Here is a 16,239-nt window from a genome sequence, read left to right as displayed (position 1 = left end):
GAACACTTTGATGTACAACAAATTATAGTAACCTCATATTTAATGTGTGTAGTTTTAACTATTCTTGAGCGACCCTAAAGTCCTTAACCTATAATCTATTATAATTTTTGCTGTTACAATCATGAGCCCAGTTCTGAGTCCGATGTGATATGAGTGAACCTTGTAGCTAGTGATTGTAACAGTTCAGCATCCTCTCTTCATTGTGGCCCTGTGCTGCTTTATTGTTAGCAATAAGTAGCAAATTTATATTTCACTGCATATGGCAGAAATTATATTCTATGGAAATAGTCACATTTAGGGATTCAAGTTTTGCTTATGAATGTTAATTTCTATATTTCTTTCCACATCTTTTTTGTCTTTTAGTCTTTTAAGAGCAAAATATACTTTTTTATTCTAAAAGACAGATTTGTACTTGAAAACCATCAGCTTCTATAGATATTTTTACAATAGGAAAACCTTTCCTTCCTGCCCCTACATGGGCAGGTCGATTTTCATTGAAAACGGCTTCAAGCTGGTTCTAATATTTACTCACTTATGCAGGTGCGTTCATCAGCATGGAGTCCGTATCCCGTATCACATTCACAGTGGAAGGTGCCCAGAGTGTTAATATAGCACTGCTGGCAGCCTCCATTCACCACCACACATTCATCGACATCTAGAGGAGAAAGACAGATGGCCAGGATTACAATGTCATTCCAATGTCAGCTTCAGAGAAGTGGCACAATATTTCTTTGATACACAGTATGTGTTATATTGCACAAAGGCACTGTCTCTGTTGCCACAAATCTTTGCTTGTTTGATCCATTTTGCTCCACAGTGTAAACAAGAGAATGTAGATAGAAACTTTATTGAGCTTTTTAAAGCCCAGCAACGATGAGCATAGGGATTGTCTCACAGTTTTCTATTCTTCACATACTAGTTAATTAGACAGATCTGAGATATAGATATTTCCTTGGGGAAGGAAAACCAGAGGGGAGAATTTCAATGAGCTATTCTATCTGGAGCAGCACACGCTGGTAGATAAACACCTATTATTGGTCTGATGCCACTGAATAAAGCCAATAATAGAGTTAAGACCTTGAATATCCTTCTCATGTGCTATGGTGGACATCAAGGCAAAGATAGATAAATTCAAATAAAATCATGGTTTGGAGATCTTAAAAATACATCAATATATTTGCTCCATTGATTCAACCTTCTTTCTTTTCACTCAGGGTTCCATTTTTCTGAAATACTTAGCATGTTTATGTGAAGTTTAATTTCAGAAAAAAATGAAAACTGATCAAGACTCATGGTCACCTATGTCTAATGATCAGTCAAGGTCATGATAAAAATCATGTAATATTCACCTTTCTTTAGGAAAGGAAAATAAATTCACCTCTCAGAATCTCTCTTTCCTTATACCCTATGTAAATCAGTACTTATGTATCTAAAATTATGAAGAGAAGATATCTACAAATGTGGGGAAAACTTTCCAGGAAAAAAGGCTTCTAACTTTTTTTTTTTTTTTGGAGAATTTTTTTTTTAACTTGGAATCTATGTCTTTTGGCAAGTGTCAAAGTAAAAAATCAGGCAGAGGTGGAGATTTAACATAGGAAACCATGTGTCTCAGGAAGAAAATATCCCTGACATCCCATGAAAATATCCCATGACGTCAGAAAGTCGGGTATGAATATTTGTCACTAAAATATGTTATAATGATGTACAATTAGCTTTACGTCAAGTGAGATTAATTCCACAGGGAAGGATTCTTACTTGGAAAGACATCAACTTTGGCAAGGAATACTATTGCAATACCTCATCACAGGACTTTTTCAGACTAAAACCACCTGATCTGTAATGAATGTTTTGTACTGTAGTAAAAACTATAGACCTTGACTTGAGGGAAACAAAAGAGTTTTCTTTCATTTGGCTTTGCTGTGTGTCAGTGTGTAAGAGAGAGAAAGAAAAAAAAATCCACATTTTGTACAATGTAGTATTTTCCTTCTAAATTTAGCTATTCTGCAATAACTTCTGATATTTTAAAAGGAATCTTATTTTAGAGATAAGAACTACTAACTTTTCAAAGTATCGAAATTTTTATTAAATTCTGAGTCCATGATAAACAAATCTATGTCTTTTTCATACAAACTAACAATGATTCAGAATTCTCCACTTGTTATTTGTACTTTACACAGGGCTTTTACATTCACGCTAGCTAAATTTTTATCTTTCTAGCTTTAGGATATTATTCCACAGAGGTTGAGATAAAATTTTGAATTTTAGTTCTGTTAACCACTGAATTAGCTACCCTTTCCAGGTTTTTAACTTTAGATCTACAAATAAAACCCTTAATTCTCAAGAGTCATATGTTTTATGTGATAAAAGCATAAAAAATTCTATTAATGTTATTATAATATACCATACATATGTATTAAGTACATAAAAATATCCTAAAGTGTGTGAACAAATAAAAATGATTACTTTTGAGGTTGGAAGAAAGTCATCTAGATTGAGCGGAGTGCAGGGTGTGTGTGTGGGAGGGTGTTAGATAAAGAGATTTTATCCACATCTCCAATGTTCTAATTTTGTATAAGAGAAAGTTATTCTGGTATTACTGGTATAATAAAATGCAATTTGTAAAATTCTTTTTAATTCAATTATAGATGACACACACTGTTACACTAGTTTCAGTTATACAACATACTGAAAGGACAAGTCTATATGTTGTGCCATGATCCCCACAAGTGTAGTTACCATCTATCACCATTCAATGCTCTTCTAACACTCGTGACTACATTCCCTATTCTGTACCTCTTTTTTTTTTTTTTTAAAGATTTTATTTATTTATTTGACAGACAGAGATCACAAGTAGGCAGAGAAGCAGGCAGATAGAGAGGAAGGGAAGCAGGCCCCCTGCTGAGCAGAGAGCCGAATGTGGGACTTGATCCCAGGACCCTGAGATCACGACCTGAGCCGAAGGCAGCGGCCCAACCCACTGAGCCACCCAGGCGCCCCCCTATTCTGTACCTCTTATTCTTGTGTCTTATTCATTCCAAAACTAGAAGCCTGTATCTCCCACTCCACTCTACCCATTTTGTCCATCTCCTCATTCTCCACTCCATTGGCAACTATCAATTTGTTCTCTCATATTTATGGGTCTGTTTTTGCTTTTTGTTTGTTTGTTCATTTGTTTTGTCTTTTGGATTGCACATGTAAGTGCAGTCATAAGACATTTGTCTTTCTCTCTCTGGCCTATTTCACTTAGCATTAAAAAGTTATTTTAAAGAAGTGTAATATGACCACCTACCTTTGCCCTCCTCATCATTAATTTTCTGACAGAAGAAACCAAATCAATGTAAAAAAAAAATAATCATTGAGTTTATTCCAAAGATAAGAATGGACATCAATTCTGAGAGCGAGTCTTCTTTCCGTATGTTTTGATGTGTTGATATTCTAAATCTGCCCCAAAGTTATAACTAAAGTACTATAAGTTATTAAACACACACACACACACACACACACACACACACAACCAGACTGTCTCTGGACTTTAAGTTAAATAATCTTGGGAAAAATATCTTAGTGTTGAAACTTAATGGCCTGTCACCTTGGTCTCTGAAATGACATTTGCTCATCTATAAAATGGTATAACAGTGATTGTCATATGTACTATGCTATGATTTCTTTTTGCCTTCCCTAGTCATGAATAAGATTTTGAAATAGATTGCTAATGACTGAGATTACATGTAGACTATAAACAGCAGGCAATTTTATTCCACTAAATAGTGGAGCTAGCAATGTAAGACTATAAAGTGAGAGTGCAAGACAGAAATAATACAGAACATGAGAATTCAGAGGAAAAAAATCCATTTGGGGCTAGAGGAATAAGGGAATGTTGGAGGGTAAACACTAGCAGTTAAGAGCGTGCGGAAGAGGGTAGGTAATCCAAAGGTGCACTGGTTTGAATGTGCACAGTGTCTGAGATTCAGCATTCAGATCTGTCAGGCTGGAGAGTAAGGTTGACAAAAGGAAGTAAAGTTGAAAAACAAACCTAAAACTCCTTTTAATTAATTTGGCAAAGTGTTCCTCTTCTTGATTTACAATACAATACACTTCTAGGCAGGTTGAGACATAATAGGCTGTGTTCACACAGGAGCTAAGCAAACTTATTAACAGTTAAAAAAAATCAATCATTTCTAGAGTGGTACCAAATACAAAGTAATTGGTTTGACTTCCTTTATCTTTTATGCCTTTTCAGAATACATTGAATGTACTGATTGTGTATTGTGCAACTAATAGTTCTCGTTCCTGGCAGCGTGCTAGAATCACTTGGTGAGCCCCGAGTATTTCTTCTACCCTTAAAGAGGCTCATTTAATTGGTCTGGGGTAAGACCTGGGAATAAAACATTTTAAAAGCACCCTAAGTGATCCTAATGTGTAGCCAGAGTTGAGATCCCCTGATGTAGTTAATGCTTTAAGTACCTAGGACCTTGTTAAAATGCAGATGCTAAATCAGTAGATCTGGAGCCAAGGGCTGAGATTCTGCATTTCTACCTAGATCCAAGGCAATTCTGATGCTGCTGACCTGTAGAATGTACTCTGAGAAGCGAGAGTGTAGACAGTTCTCTGTTCATGTAAATGTCACATGGATCACAAATGTCATGATTTGGTTCAACTTCTCAATTGTTTGGCCAAAGCAGACCAATTCAGTTCAAGTGGACAAATCAATACTCTGACCAAAATTATATATATGTTTTTCTATATATTATATAATATATATTATATATTTTCCATGTGTTCTATATTTTTATTTTAATGATTTATGTTAATTATCTACCGAAAAACTCTGAAAATAAACCACCAATATTTCCCACAATATTCTTTCAATAATAGTTAATAATTTGGGTGATTTTAGCACCATTTGTTATAAGAAATTACTTGCTTGTATAAACATGAAGGGCACTTCAGTTCTTTTCTGATGCAATACTTCTGATATAAGATAAAACCGGGTTAAATTGCCATGATATTAGACACTCATGCTGAAACTATCACAAGTGATTTTCTTTTCCATCAAGATTCTGCCCAACAGAGTTAAAAACCAGAAATGTCAATATTACATTAAAATGTTATTATCAAGTATACTTCATGTGAAGAAACTATTTCTTCAAAAATTCTCTGAGTTCTATCATCATGTTAGATGCTTAAAGAAAGCCCTGCCCTTAGAATTGGAGCTCTGGGACACTGCTGGGAATAATGATAAAGTGATTAGAATTTTTTCAGCATTATCTCTGTTATATGGACCAAGGATTTCATGATTTTTATACTATAAAAGAATGTCAAAAGAATCAACTATGTCTGCTATTTTTCCTTTTAATGTCCTTTCTCTAAATATTTCTGCTGTATTTATTCCCAAAACGATTTCCCTAGATGGTCACAGAATATAATAGCTTAAAAGAATTCATATTATTATCAAATATATTTTGCACATAAAAGCTCCCTGAGACAACAATGATCCACTTTTGTTTCCAAACAACAAAATTGTTTCATATTATTTTCTTAGAGTGTACAACCAGGATAAGAGAAATTATTCTTCCATTTCCCTTTTAATATATTACTCTCAGGAAGCTATTGATTGGAAATGGTTGTTCCTGGGTTGCTTTACGATGGAGATTACATTGTAGAAATGTTAGGTTTGGAGGAAATATTGAAGGGTGTAGTGAAGATTCCACTAGATTTTCCATGTGGCTTTATTTTCACTCTGTTCTACCATAGTACGTTCACTCTGATATACTACAATATATCAAAACCTCTAACAATTCACTTGTAATTCTGTAGTTCCTGATTGAATGAACTCCTTAAAGTCAGAGATTCTGTTGTATTGGGCTTTTCTGGCATAGAGTCGATATTCTATAAATGTTGTATGAATAAATGAATGAATGTGTGACTTGAAAGCCCTGCATAGCATTTAGTCTTTTTGTCCATCCACATTCATCCATGGGAATTCTTAGAATTGGACTTACCTCTCTTTACCCTTGCAGTAGGATGCTTGACATTTGTTTTGACCATTAACAAGTAGCTCTTAAAATCCAGGGCACAGAATAACTTCTAAGTTTGCAAACGAATAAATTTGAACTGTGTCTGAAGTGAATATTTACTGATAGTTAGGTATATCATCTGTTTTTATCTTCCTCACTTATACTAGACAACCCCAGGTTTTCCTCTGGGGAATATTATCTCTTCCATTTTAGAAAAGGCATATCGTTTATGTGAGATTGATGAACACAACTCCTCTCTCAAATCCAAGGTAGATTCTACTTCCCATTATCTTATCTCCATTTGCCATAGTGATTGAACAAGACTATCTCTTCATTAGCATACAGCTTTCTCTTGAATGAACTTTCTCTATTGAATGAATTTGTTCAGATGTGATCCAGTCATTATGAAGCTCAACATGTGGGTTGGGAGTCCTGGGACATAGATGATTTCCTGCTCTAGAAATTATAAGGTGTGGATGTGAGCCATTTTGCTCCCATGAAAGAAACTACACTAAAATAAAGTCAACAAGCAGGACAGAACTGAAGGACTCACAGAGAACCTCAGTTGAGACCCTGATTGAACTATTCCTGAAGTCCTCCCTACCACTAGACTTCTCAGTTAAGTGATCCAATAACCCCTTTTTATTGTTTAAAATTTTGAGTTGCACAATCCTATTGTTTATAAACAAAATCATACTAACTGATCCATGTATACTGTAAAGATGGTATGCAGGAGGAAGTCACCAAGGGCAGCTCAGACTCAGCACACACTTATCAAAAAGATTTACTGTCCTCTAATCAGCAACATGTCTTTTTTTTTTTTTTAAGATTTTATTTATTAGAAAGAGATGACAAGTAGGCAGAAAGGCAGGCAGAGAGAGAGGGGGAAGCAGGCTCTCTGCTGAGCAGAGAACCCAATGCGGGGCTCGATCCCAGGACCCTGGGATCGCAACCCGAGCCAAAGGCAGAGGCTTAACCCTCTGAGCTACCCAGGCACCCCTCAGCAACATGTCTTAATCTATATTTCATAAAGGGTCAGAAAAAGTCATGTAGCTCTCCTTATAGCATTTACTGGAATCATCATGTTCTATCAAGATTCTAATGAATTTGGGGTTTGTCACAATTTTGGTTCATTATTATAACAAATATTAAGGGTTTATCAAACTGCCTGTGTAAAGTCATGATACATGTGATGGTACCAGAGAGGTTGAAGATGATACTGTCTTTAATGGTTTTGTCACAATCTCTCCTTGAGTGATCCTTCTCTAGTTTTTCATCCAACCCTTGGCCTCTATTTTCCCCTTTTGTTCTTTTCTTCTTAGCTACCTCTGGAAGCTTGATGCTCAGTTAGTAGGAAATAAATACATACTGCTAACTTTGCAGATACTATTGTTTCCCCACTTTCTGTCTTTTTGTAAAAACAAAAATAAATAAAAAGTTACCAGTTTTCTAGCCCAGACATTCACCCAGCAGTAGGGATGGCCTTTCTCAGCCATCTTGTTCACAAAGAGGCAAACAGGATGGTTATGTGTATTTTTAAAAGAATTACAGTGTTAGGAAGGAGCAAAGCTCAATAGACTTGTTATCTTGTGCTGAGGATAGGACAATATATGTTTTATAGCAAATGGAAGCCATTTGGTCTTGTAAAGTAAGGATTAAAGGAAAAAAGAAATGTGGCTGGGGTCTGATCATGGAGGGGTTTTCTGCCATACTAAGGAATCATTACTTTATAGACAATGGGCACCAGCAGAGTGAAGAACAGATTAGAGAAGTGGGAGACTGAAGGCAGAGAAGCCAAGGAATAAATATCCCCAGAATCCAGGTGAAAGATGATGAGACTTGATTTAAGGTAGTAACAGTGGAAATAGAGAGATGTTGGCAGATATAAAAAAGATGTTAAGGATAAAAAAAAAAAATACAATATGAGTTGGTTCTAAACTGGATGTGATGGAGAAAAAAGAGTCAAGGTTAACTGCCTTGAGGAATTAGATGGATGGTTGTGGCATTCACTGAAATAGCACAAGAGGAAGAACATTTGATAGAATAGTTCAGTTTTGAACATAAATGATTTGATGGGCAAGTGAGATGGGAAGTTGGGAATATCTGCAGGCAACTGAGTGTGTGGACTAAAATCAGAAGAGAAATATGGGCTGATTTTTCAGCTATCGTCTATCTACCTGAAGAAGTCTAAAAATTAGGAATCATCCTTGATACTTACCTCTCCTTCACCCACATCTAATCTAGTAACCACATGATATCGTCAAACTTATCTCCTAAAATACCTCGAATCTGTCCACTTGTCATCCCCACCGGCATCACTCTAATTCGAATTGCATCGATGGTTATAATAGCATACTAAATCTACTTCCACATCCACATTGGGCCCTCCAATATCTTCATGCTGGACCACAGTGATGTGAAAGAAAGAAAGAAAGAAAGAAAGATCGATCAAATCACCTACTCCCTCACTCATGTCATAGTTTTACCCTCCAATCATTTCCCATTGCTCTTTGAAGTAAAAACAGTAACATGGTTGGCAGGTCCCTGCACCAGGCTCTCTGGCCTTTACTTCCTTCTCTAATTCTATCTTGCTATTCCTTTTCCCTTACTATGGTAAGGGAAACAACTCTGATCTTCTTTAAGCTCCTTGGAGACTCTGTACTCCTTTTGATTTCTTCCCTCCCTCCTTTACTGTGCATCTTGTAGATGTCTACCCAAATACCACTGCCTTAGGGAAATCTGTATTTCTCCTTCAGTGTAGGTCAGATTTATGTGCTATACTTTCTTAGGACTATTTTCTTTTCCTTTGGAGCCATTAATTCATCTATAGTTGTAAATTTGTGTGTGTGATTATTTGATATCTGAGCTCCTCATTAATGACTAAGTCCATGAGAGTAGGAACACTGCCAAGTTTTGCTCACAGCAGGAATCCATGTTTGACACATAGAATATGCTTTATAAGTATCTGTTAAACATGCAAATGAATGAGGTACAAAGTATTGGGCATTTCCATATATATAGTAATTCGAGACACAAGAGTAGACAAGAGCACTAAACAAAATCATGTAGATAAGAAAGGCAAAGGGACTCTAATAGAGAACACTGGAGAATATAAACATTTAAGACAGGCTATTTTAGGACACACAAAGTGTCCCCTACAGGGACCAAGAAGGCCATACAGAGAGGTAGGAGGAAAACCAAGAGACTGGCATCATGGAAACCAAGGAAGGGAGGGGTAAAAGAAGGAAATGTGGTCAACACACAGATGTCAAGTAGGAACTGCCTTACTCATTGAATTTAGCAAGAAGAATTTCACTGATGACACTGAGGAGGAGGAGGAGGATGCTAATAATAATAATTCACCTAACAATTACTGAACACTTACTATTTGTCATGCACTGCTCTAAACTCTTTATATATATATTAACATATTTATGACTCGAAATGCCCTGTGAAGTAGATACTGTTATTAACCCTACCTACAGGGGAGGAAGCTGAGACATAGAAAACTGTTTCAATGGAGTAGCGGATACATATCCCATATTAGAGTGTGTTGGACAGAAGAAGGAGGGGGAGACAAAGAAAGGACAAAAGTGAGTTAAAAGATGTATTGCAATAAATGTAAGTATTAAGGAAAGGGTTTTGTAGTTGGACAGGAGAGTGTGATAGAAGCAGAGGGTGTTTAAGTAGAAGAGATTTGCAGTAACTTAAATACTGATGGGAATTAGCCAATAAAGAGGGCTGCAATAAAAATGTAAAAGAGAGGAAATTCTTAAACTATTGAGAATCTCAAATCACATTTGCACATTCCAAGAGAAGATATATGTTGAGAGAAACAATCAACCATGGGCCTTGACCATCCCTATACATTTTATGCCTGGTCACTCGCTTTACACCAAATATTTTTCAGGGCTGTATTGCACAGAGAGGTGAGTTAATATCTCTCTTGAGAAAAATGAGCGGGCTTATTTCCACTAACTATGAAAGTGGTGGACATCTCCAAGGTCAGTGTTTCCTTTGTATAATGCAATCAATTACATGTACAAGCATTTATAATAAGCCCTTGTGTCAGTGCTGTGGAATAAAGGGGAGACACAAGTTGACACAAATAAACGAAGCTTTACTACTGCTTTTGCCAGAAGTAATCAAGTCTTCTGTTTCTGACCCAGAAGCCTCATGTCTTCTGTCAGCATCCGGTAATAGGTTAACTTGTTAGTGTAAAAGTAAGGTAAAATCCCAGATCCTGCACAGTTCTTAGCAAGTATACAGAACAGAAATCACACACATAATCATCTGTTACTCTGGGTTAGGGAAAGCGTGTATGTTAGAGAGTGGAAGGACATGAGAAGCCACAGAGGATTCTCCTGTCTTCTTCCTCTTTCCACTATGCTTGTTGATAGCTTATAGTTTTGAAACTATCAATGAAGCATGGTGCTTGGTAAACCTCTCTGCTTGAGCCTGATGTAACAATCTGATCTTTTGCTTTAGCGCAAAAGAGACAAAGGAAAAGATGTCATGCTAGTGTGCCTTTGGATGCTTTTAAAGAACACTGAGGACACAAATACCCAGTCCGAGGAACCAAAAATTTTAATATATTGTTATCTCCTTGAGGACGAAAATGATGTGCTTTGCTTATCACTGTGCCTCCAGTATCTATGTCAGTGCCTGGCCCATAGCATATGCACAATAAGTATTTGTTGAAAAATGAAAAATGGGGAATAAGTGAGTAGTGGATAACTGAATTTGTAGAGGAAGGAGGAGAGAGAATGTGGAAAGGAACAGGGCAGTGCAGAATCCTAAGTAGTAGGACAATGCTCCTAAAGAGGAGTCTTCTTGTTTTTTATTTTTTAAATGACTTTATTTATTTATTTATTTGAATGAAAGAGAGTGTGTGTGAGACAGAGAGCACACAAGCAAGGGGCAGGGGTAGAGGGAGAAGCACACTCCCGACTGAACAGGGAGACTGATGTGGAACTCCATCCCAGGACCCTGGGATCATGACTGGAGCTGACGGCCGATGTTTAGTGAACTGAGCCACCCAGGTGCCCCAGGAGGAGTCTTTTCAAAAGGGAATGAACTACAATATCAATGCTGCTGAAAATCAGAAAAAACGGGGATTGAAAAAAGTAGATCTGCAAACTGTAAGGTCTTTCTGTTATAGTGCAGAATGTGGATAGTAAGTTAGCCTTCTGGGGATGTCTATTTCTTTAAAATTTTTCCAAGACCAGAATAGCCTATTCTTTGTTATTGAAAACAGAGCTGCCAAGGTTATGCTTTCATGGGTCTATTATATTGCTGCCTCATCTACAACATGACCCAATATCATCCCTGAGGACCACAGTAAGACAAGTCTCTAGTATATTGTAATACAATATTGTCATAACAGTCTCTCTGAGTGAGGGAACAGCAAGCAATGACAATAAAGCATGTACACAGAACTTACTACAAACATCACTTTGACATATACTTAACAAGATGCAAAATTATTTTTGTACTTTGTAGGGTTAGTATCAATGAAAAAGCAAATAAAACTGAACCTCAATAAAAATTCATGGGGTTGGTTCTGCTTAGCTAATTTTCTTTACATCCGATTCAACTCATAGACCATATACATTGATTCTTTTCAGTTTTTAAAAAAGAACCAAACTCTCAGTGGGCTGAGAACTAAATATATTATTTCCAGGGTGGATAAGGCTTCACCCTGGGCATTAGGTTAAAAAAACAGAAACCTTGAGTCAAACTCTTAGTTCACTTCTTCAAAGAATGAATGGTATGGTCTCCAGGGATTTTTGTCTTTTCTACAATGACGAGATCCACTTCCTCTTTTTCCTCTAGGTCCCACATAGCTCTAGCACGCAGAAGGTGCTTAGTTTTTCCCAAGCAAGTGGTGAATAGACACATCTAGATAGGTAGAAAATGTCCAAAGGAGATTGGAGAACCAAGATAGGCTTTGGAAATCAAAGGCAGGCAAGGAATAATGGTTGGCTAACTTCTAGCTTGACTGAGAGAACTGGGTTGATGTAGAAATTATTCAAAGACCTTTTTGAAGATCTCAAATGGGAGATGAGCACATGGAGCTCTGTATACTCTAGAAGACACTGCTTGAAAGGTGCATCTTTTCCCAGGTGTTGAGATACAGGACAGAATTCACAGTGGGTTCAGTTTGGAGAAAGAGAGAGAGAGAGAGAGAAAGTGTACACATGAGAGTGAGCAAGTGAGTGAGAGCTTCTCCAAGCCCAGATCCTCTCTTTCCCATTGACTATAGGAGTCAAGAGGAAAACTGTCCTGGGAAAGTAAATGTGAGGCTAGCATTCTTAACTCAGAGTGGCTTTTGATTAAGATCGCTTAAGGAGGGGTGCCTGGGTGGCTCAGTCCTTAAGTGTCTGCCTTTAGCTCAGGTCATGATCCCAGGGTCCTGGGGTACAGCCCCATATTGGGCTCCCTGCTCAGAGGGAAGCCTGCTTCTCCCTCTCCCACCCCCTCTGCTGGTGTTCTCTCTCTCGCTGCGTCTCTCTCTATCAAATAAATAAATCTAAAAATCTTAAAAAAAAAAAAATCTCTTATGGAAGTGAGAGAGGGAGAGACAGACACATTGTAACAGCAGACAGAGAAACTAAGAGAGTGGCTGATACAGGGCCTTAGACAGCTCTTGGTCACTAGGTAGCTGTGGGAACAAGATGAGGAGATCTAGAATCTGGGAATTAAGACCCAGAAAAAGAGCTCAGAAACCAATCTCTCTCCTTTCTATTACAACTACATCCTTTAGTTGACTTTCTCTCCACATCTCAACCTAAGGGATAGAATTTGCTAAAATAAACAGGCTGTTTTATAACATGCAGGCACCCTACAATTTATACCATGCATGGGACTTTGATAAAAACTGTAATAATGATGAATTGATGTTTTGACTTTGGAGAACTCTGGTAATGATTTTCTCTGCAAAAAAATTTTTTTCCTCTCTTCTTCCTAACTATAGAGGTCCTCTCTTGTGAGCTGAGATAGAGTGAATGCTGTTGCCACCCCTCTGTTCCATGATCACTACCAAATTGTTGGGTGGGCGTTGGGCCCTGGCTGACACAACCTGAGGCTCCATTTCCCTAGGCCTAATGATTAGATCAAGGAAGGTGACCCCAGCCAAGTAAAATTACACCTTACCAAGGACTTTTGCTCAAGCTACCAGGGAAGAAGCACTACCTTTTCTATACAATGCCTGAAGTTGCACTCTATTATAAAGCTTGAGTTTGTTTTATATTTTTGCGAATATGTTAAATTGTGTGTCACTTCTAATTTCACCTGTTTTTTTCCTAGTAAAAATTTTTATTAAAATGCTAAAAATAACTCATTTATCCAATTGTAGAATTTGAAAGGACCTCAAAAAATAAACTAGTCCAAACTCCTACACACTGTAGGAGTCCCTTCTTCAATATTTTTAACAGATGGTTATTCAGACTCTGAGTAAACATGTCCATCTATAGAGAATATTATCTTTTTTATGTCTTTCTCTTCCTCCTCCTTCTTCTTCTCCCCCTTGTCCTTTTATACTTATATGGCCTTACCACATTATAAAACATTTGGAAGGAAAAAAAATATATTTTTTCCCACAGAGAAAGTTATTTTAAAACATAAAAAGCTTTATAAACAAAATAGTGCAAATGAAACAATGCAACATTTTGGTACTTTTTTTAGTAACATTGGTACCTATCTTTAATTTATATTTTATTACATTTAAGAATAAACATGTAATAATATAATAAACATATAATAATAAACATAAAATATAACTTATAAACAAACATATGTTTGTTTATAAAGTTATACCCCCTTTTTTTTTTCCCCTCTGAATTTTTTTTTCCAATTTATTTATTTTCAGAAAAACAGTATTCATTACTTTTTCACCACACCCAAGTTATACCCCTTTTTGGGCAAACTATCTGCCTATGTTTTTTTGCCCATTATGACACTACATTCACCTGTTCTTTCTCTATACCTTTCCTTCCTTGTCTGATGGCTACCAAAACAGGTACTATTTATCATTTTCAGTGTGATACTTAATAAGTAAAAACAGAACCTTTTTCCTTTTAGTTTTTTTTCCCTCTTTGCCAACAGTTTCAACCAAACTTCTAAGAAAGATCAATTTAATTTAAAGTATACCTCTAGACTATCCAAGATTTAAGCATTTAATTAGAAATCCATTAAAATAATTGTATTCCCTTTTAATGTAGTCACTTAACCTGTAGTTAAATGTGACTTCTATTATTATAAAATAGCTCATATATAATCAAATATTATATTGCTTAAAATTATCTCAGAAACATTAACACTTGTAGATTAAGTACAAATGTCTTGAATTCATACCCTGAAGTTACTGTTCACAAAAAGAGTACACTGATTATATTTAAAAGCCCAACTGAAGCAAAACAATATTCCTTTTCTCATGTCTTTTGTTAACCACAACCAAATAAACTAGAACTGAGAGAATATAATTTAGGGATATTTCCCTCTTAAAATTAAGAACAATCTAAAAAAACTCTTTCTCCCAGCATTTATTTCTTAGAGAATGACACATTGATGACTTATTATGTTGATATACAGAGCAAAGCAGAGAAGTAAAGCATAAAAATACACATTTTGTGACCCATGACTGAGCCTTTTTGTTTTTTGATAGTTTCAACACTGTAAGACCTACGCTATTTCCCAACCTGACTCCTGGCTTCCATCTGTTTATTACCCCATTGCTCTTGATACTTCCTTCTCCTTTCTCTGTAGCTTCAGACCCTCATCTAACAGTTCCTCATTCACTACAGACTTCCTGTACCTCTCTCCATCCAGTTGGAATATTATTTTGTCCCTTCCCACTGACTCTCCAGAATCCCTTCCTCCGATCCCATCCCATGTCTACAGTGCCAGTTCTAAATAACACCTATCATCCATCAGGGCCAACTTATCCATTAGACAGAGTGCCTAGTACCCACAATACTTCTAGAGACACACATAAATGTTTTAATGTCTTACCTTTCAAGTTAAAGAAAATATTTTAATATATAATACTAATATATCAACTTTACATCAATGCAGTCATAAAATATACCTTAAATTTTTTTTTATAGATGAAATGTGCCATTAATGCAAACATGCCTTGGGTTCATGAAAATCATAATTGGGCCCTGCCATCCACTTAACTTGCTTGACCTCCAAGGACAGCAAAAAAGGATAGCATCACTGAAAGAATTCTCACAACACACACAGCTCATGTTGATTTTCTATTTTTATATCACACACACACACATGCATACACATACACACTTAGAGGTAGCTTCATGGGTATGTGATCAAGACAATGACAGAGGGCCCTAGCTCAGAAGGCTCTGTGTTTAGAGTTTAGTACTCTATGTTCACCGTCTTGAAATATTTAATCATTTTATCTTAGGACTTGTGTTTTGTAAATGAGGTTAGGTGTGATATTGCAGCATGAACTAGGAATTTGGAGCTTTAGTTGACACACATCTTTGCATCTTTCACCACCTCCCTTTCTTATAGGATGGTTTTTCTAAACTGCTAAGCACCTCTCTCCTGCTATATCCAGTTATCACTGCAACTCTCTGCTGCCCTCACCCCTTTGTGGGGGTTTGAACATGGATTGGGAGAGGATCAAGGTGTGGTGAAAGTCTCCATGCCATCTCAGCAGGTTGTAGCAGCATCTGTAATCCACATCAGACCAGCAGCGACACAGCCCATCTGGAGGGCAATTTTGCAGAGGTTAGCCCTAATCCAGTACTGAATGAGTCTAAGCACAGAGAATCCTCGGGGTTCACCCATTCATTGTGGGTAAGGGTGTGCGCTGATAGGAAGGAGACAGGCTTTCCTGCCACCAGCCAGTGCACTGTGTCAGTGCTCAGGCATGCCCATGCTGAGCTGCAAGACAGGACTATGGTCCACCAATGAGTATTTGCATTTCCCCTAGTACCCCCACACCCAAGGAGCACAATAACAAATAAAAATCACCATGACAGGATGAGACAGGGACCACTAAAGAAAAATAAGTTTTAAATTTCAGTACTTATAACAACATCTTTTTCTGCTTTTTGAATAAAGGCCACATATTTTCATTTTTGCACCTGGGTCTGGGAATTATGTAGGTCGCTCTGTACAATTCTTGGGTTCCAAGAGCTGCTCCTCTTGATCTTATTGGGAATCTTGAGCTAGCCGATGAGAGTTCCTTTGA

At 36.9% G+C, this 16,239-nt stretch overlaps 1 protein-coding gene across 1 annotated transcript in view; it reads right to left on the bottom strand.

Annotated features, from left to right (window-relative positions):
* Positions 1-16,239, bottom strand: part of LOC122910098 (EGF-like and EMI domain-containing protein 1) — a 176,437-nt gene that overhangs the window by 82,703 nt on the left and 77,495 nt on the right. The window contains 1 exon segment of the mRNA XM_044254816.1: positions 533-655. Coding sequence (XP_044110751.1) covers positions 533-655 — 123 coding nt within the window.

The sequence above is a fragment of the Neovison vison genome, chromosome 6 (genome assembly GCF_020171115.1).
Source record: "Neovison vison isolate M4711 chromosome 6, ASM_NN_V1, whole genome shotgun sequence".
In the NCBI taxonomy this organism is placed as follows: Eukaryota; Metazoa; Chordata; class Mammalia; order Carnivora; family Mustelidae; genus Neogale; species Neogale vison.
The sequence above is the reverse complement of the archived record's forward strand: the minus strand, read 5'-3'. Positions and strand labels throughout refer to the sequence as shown.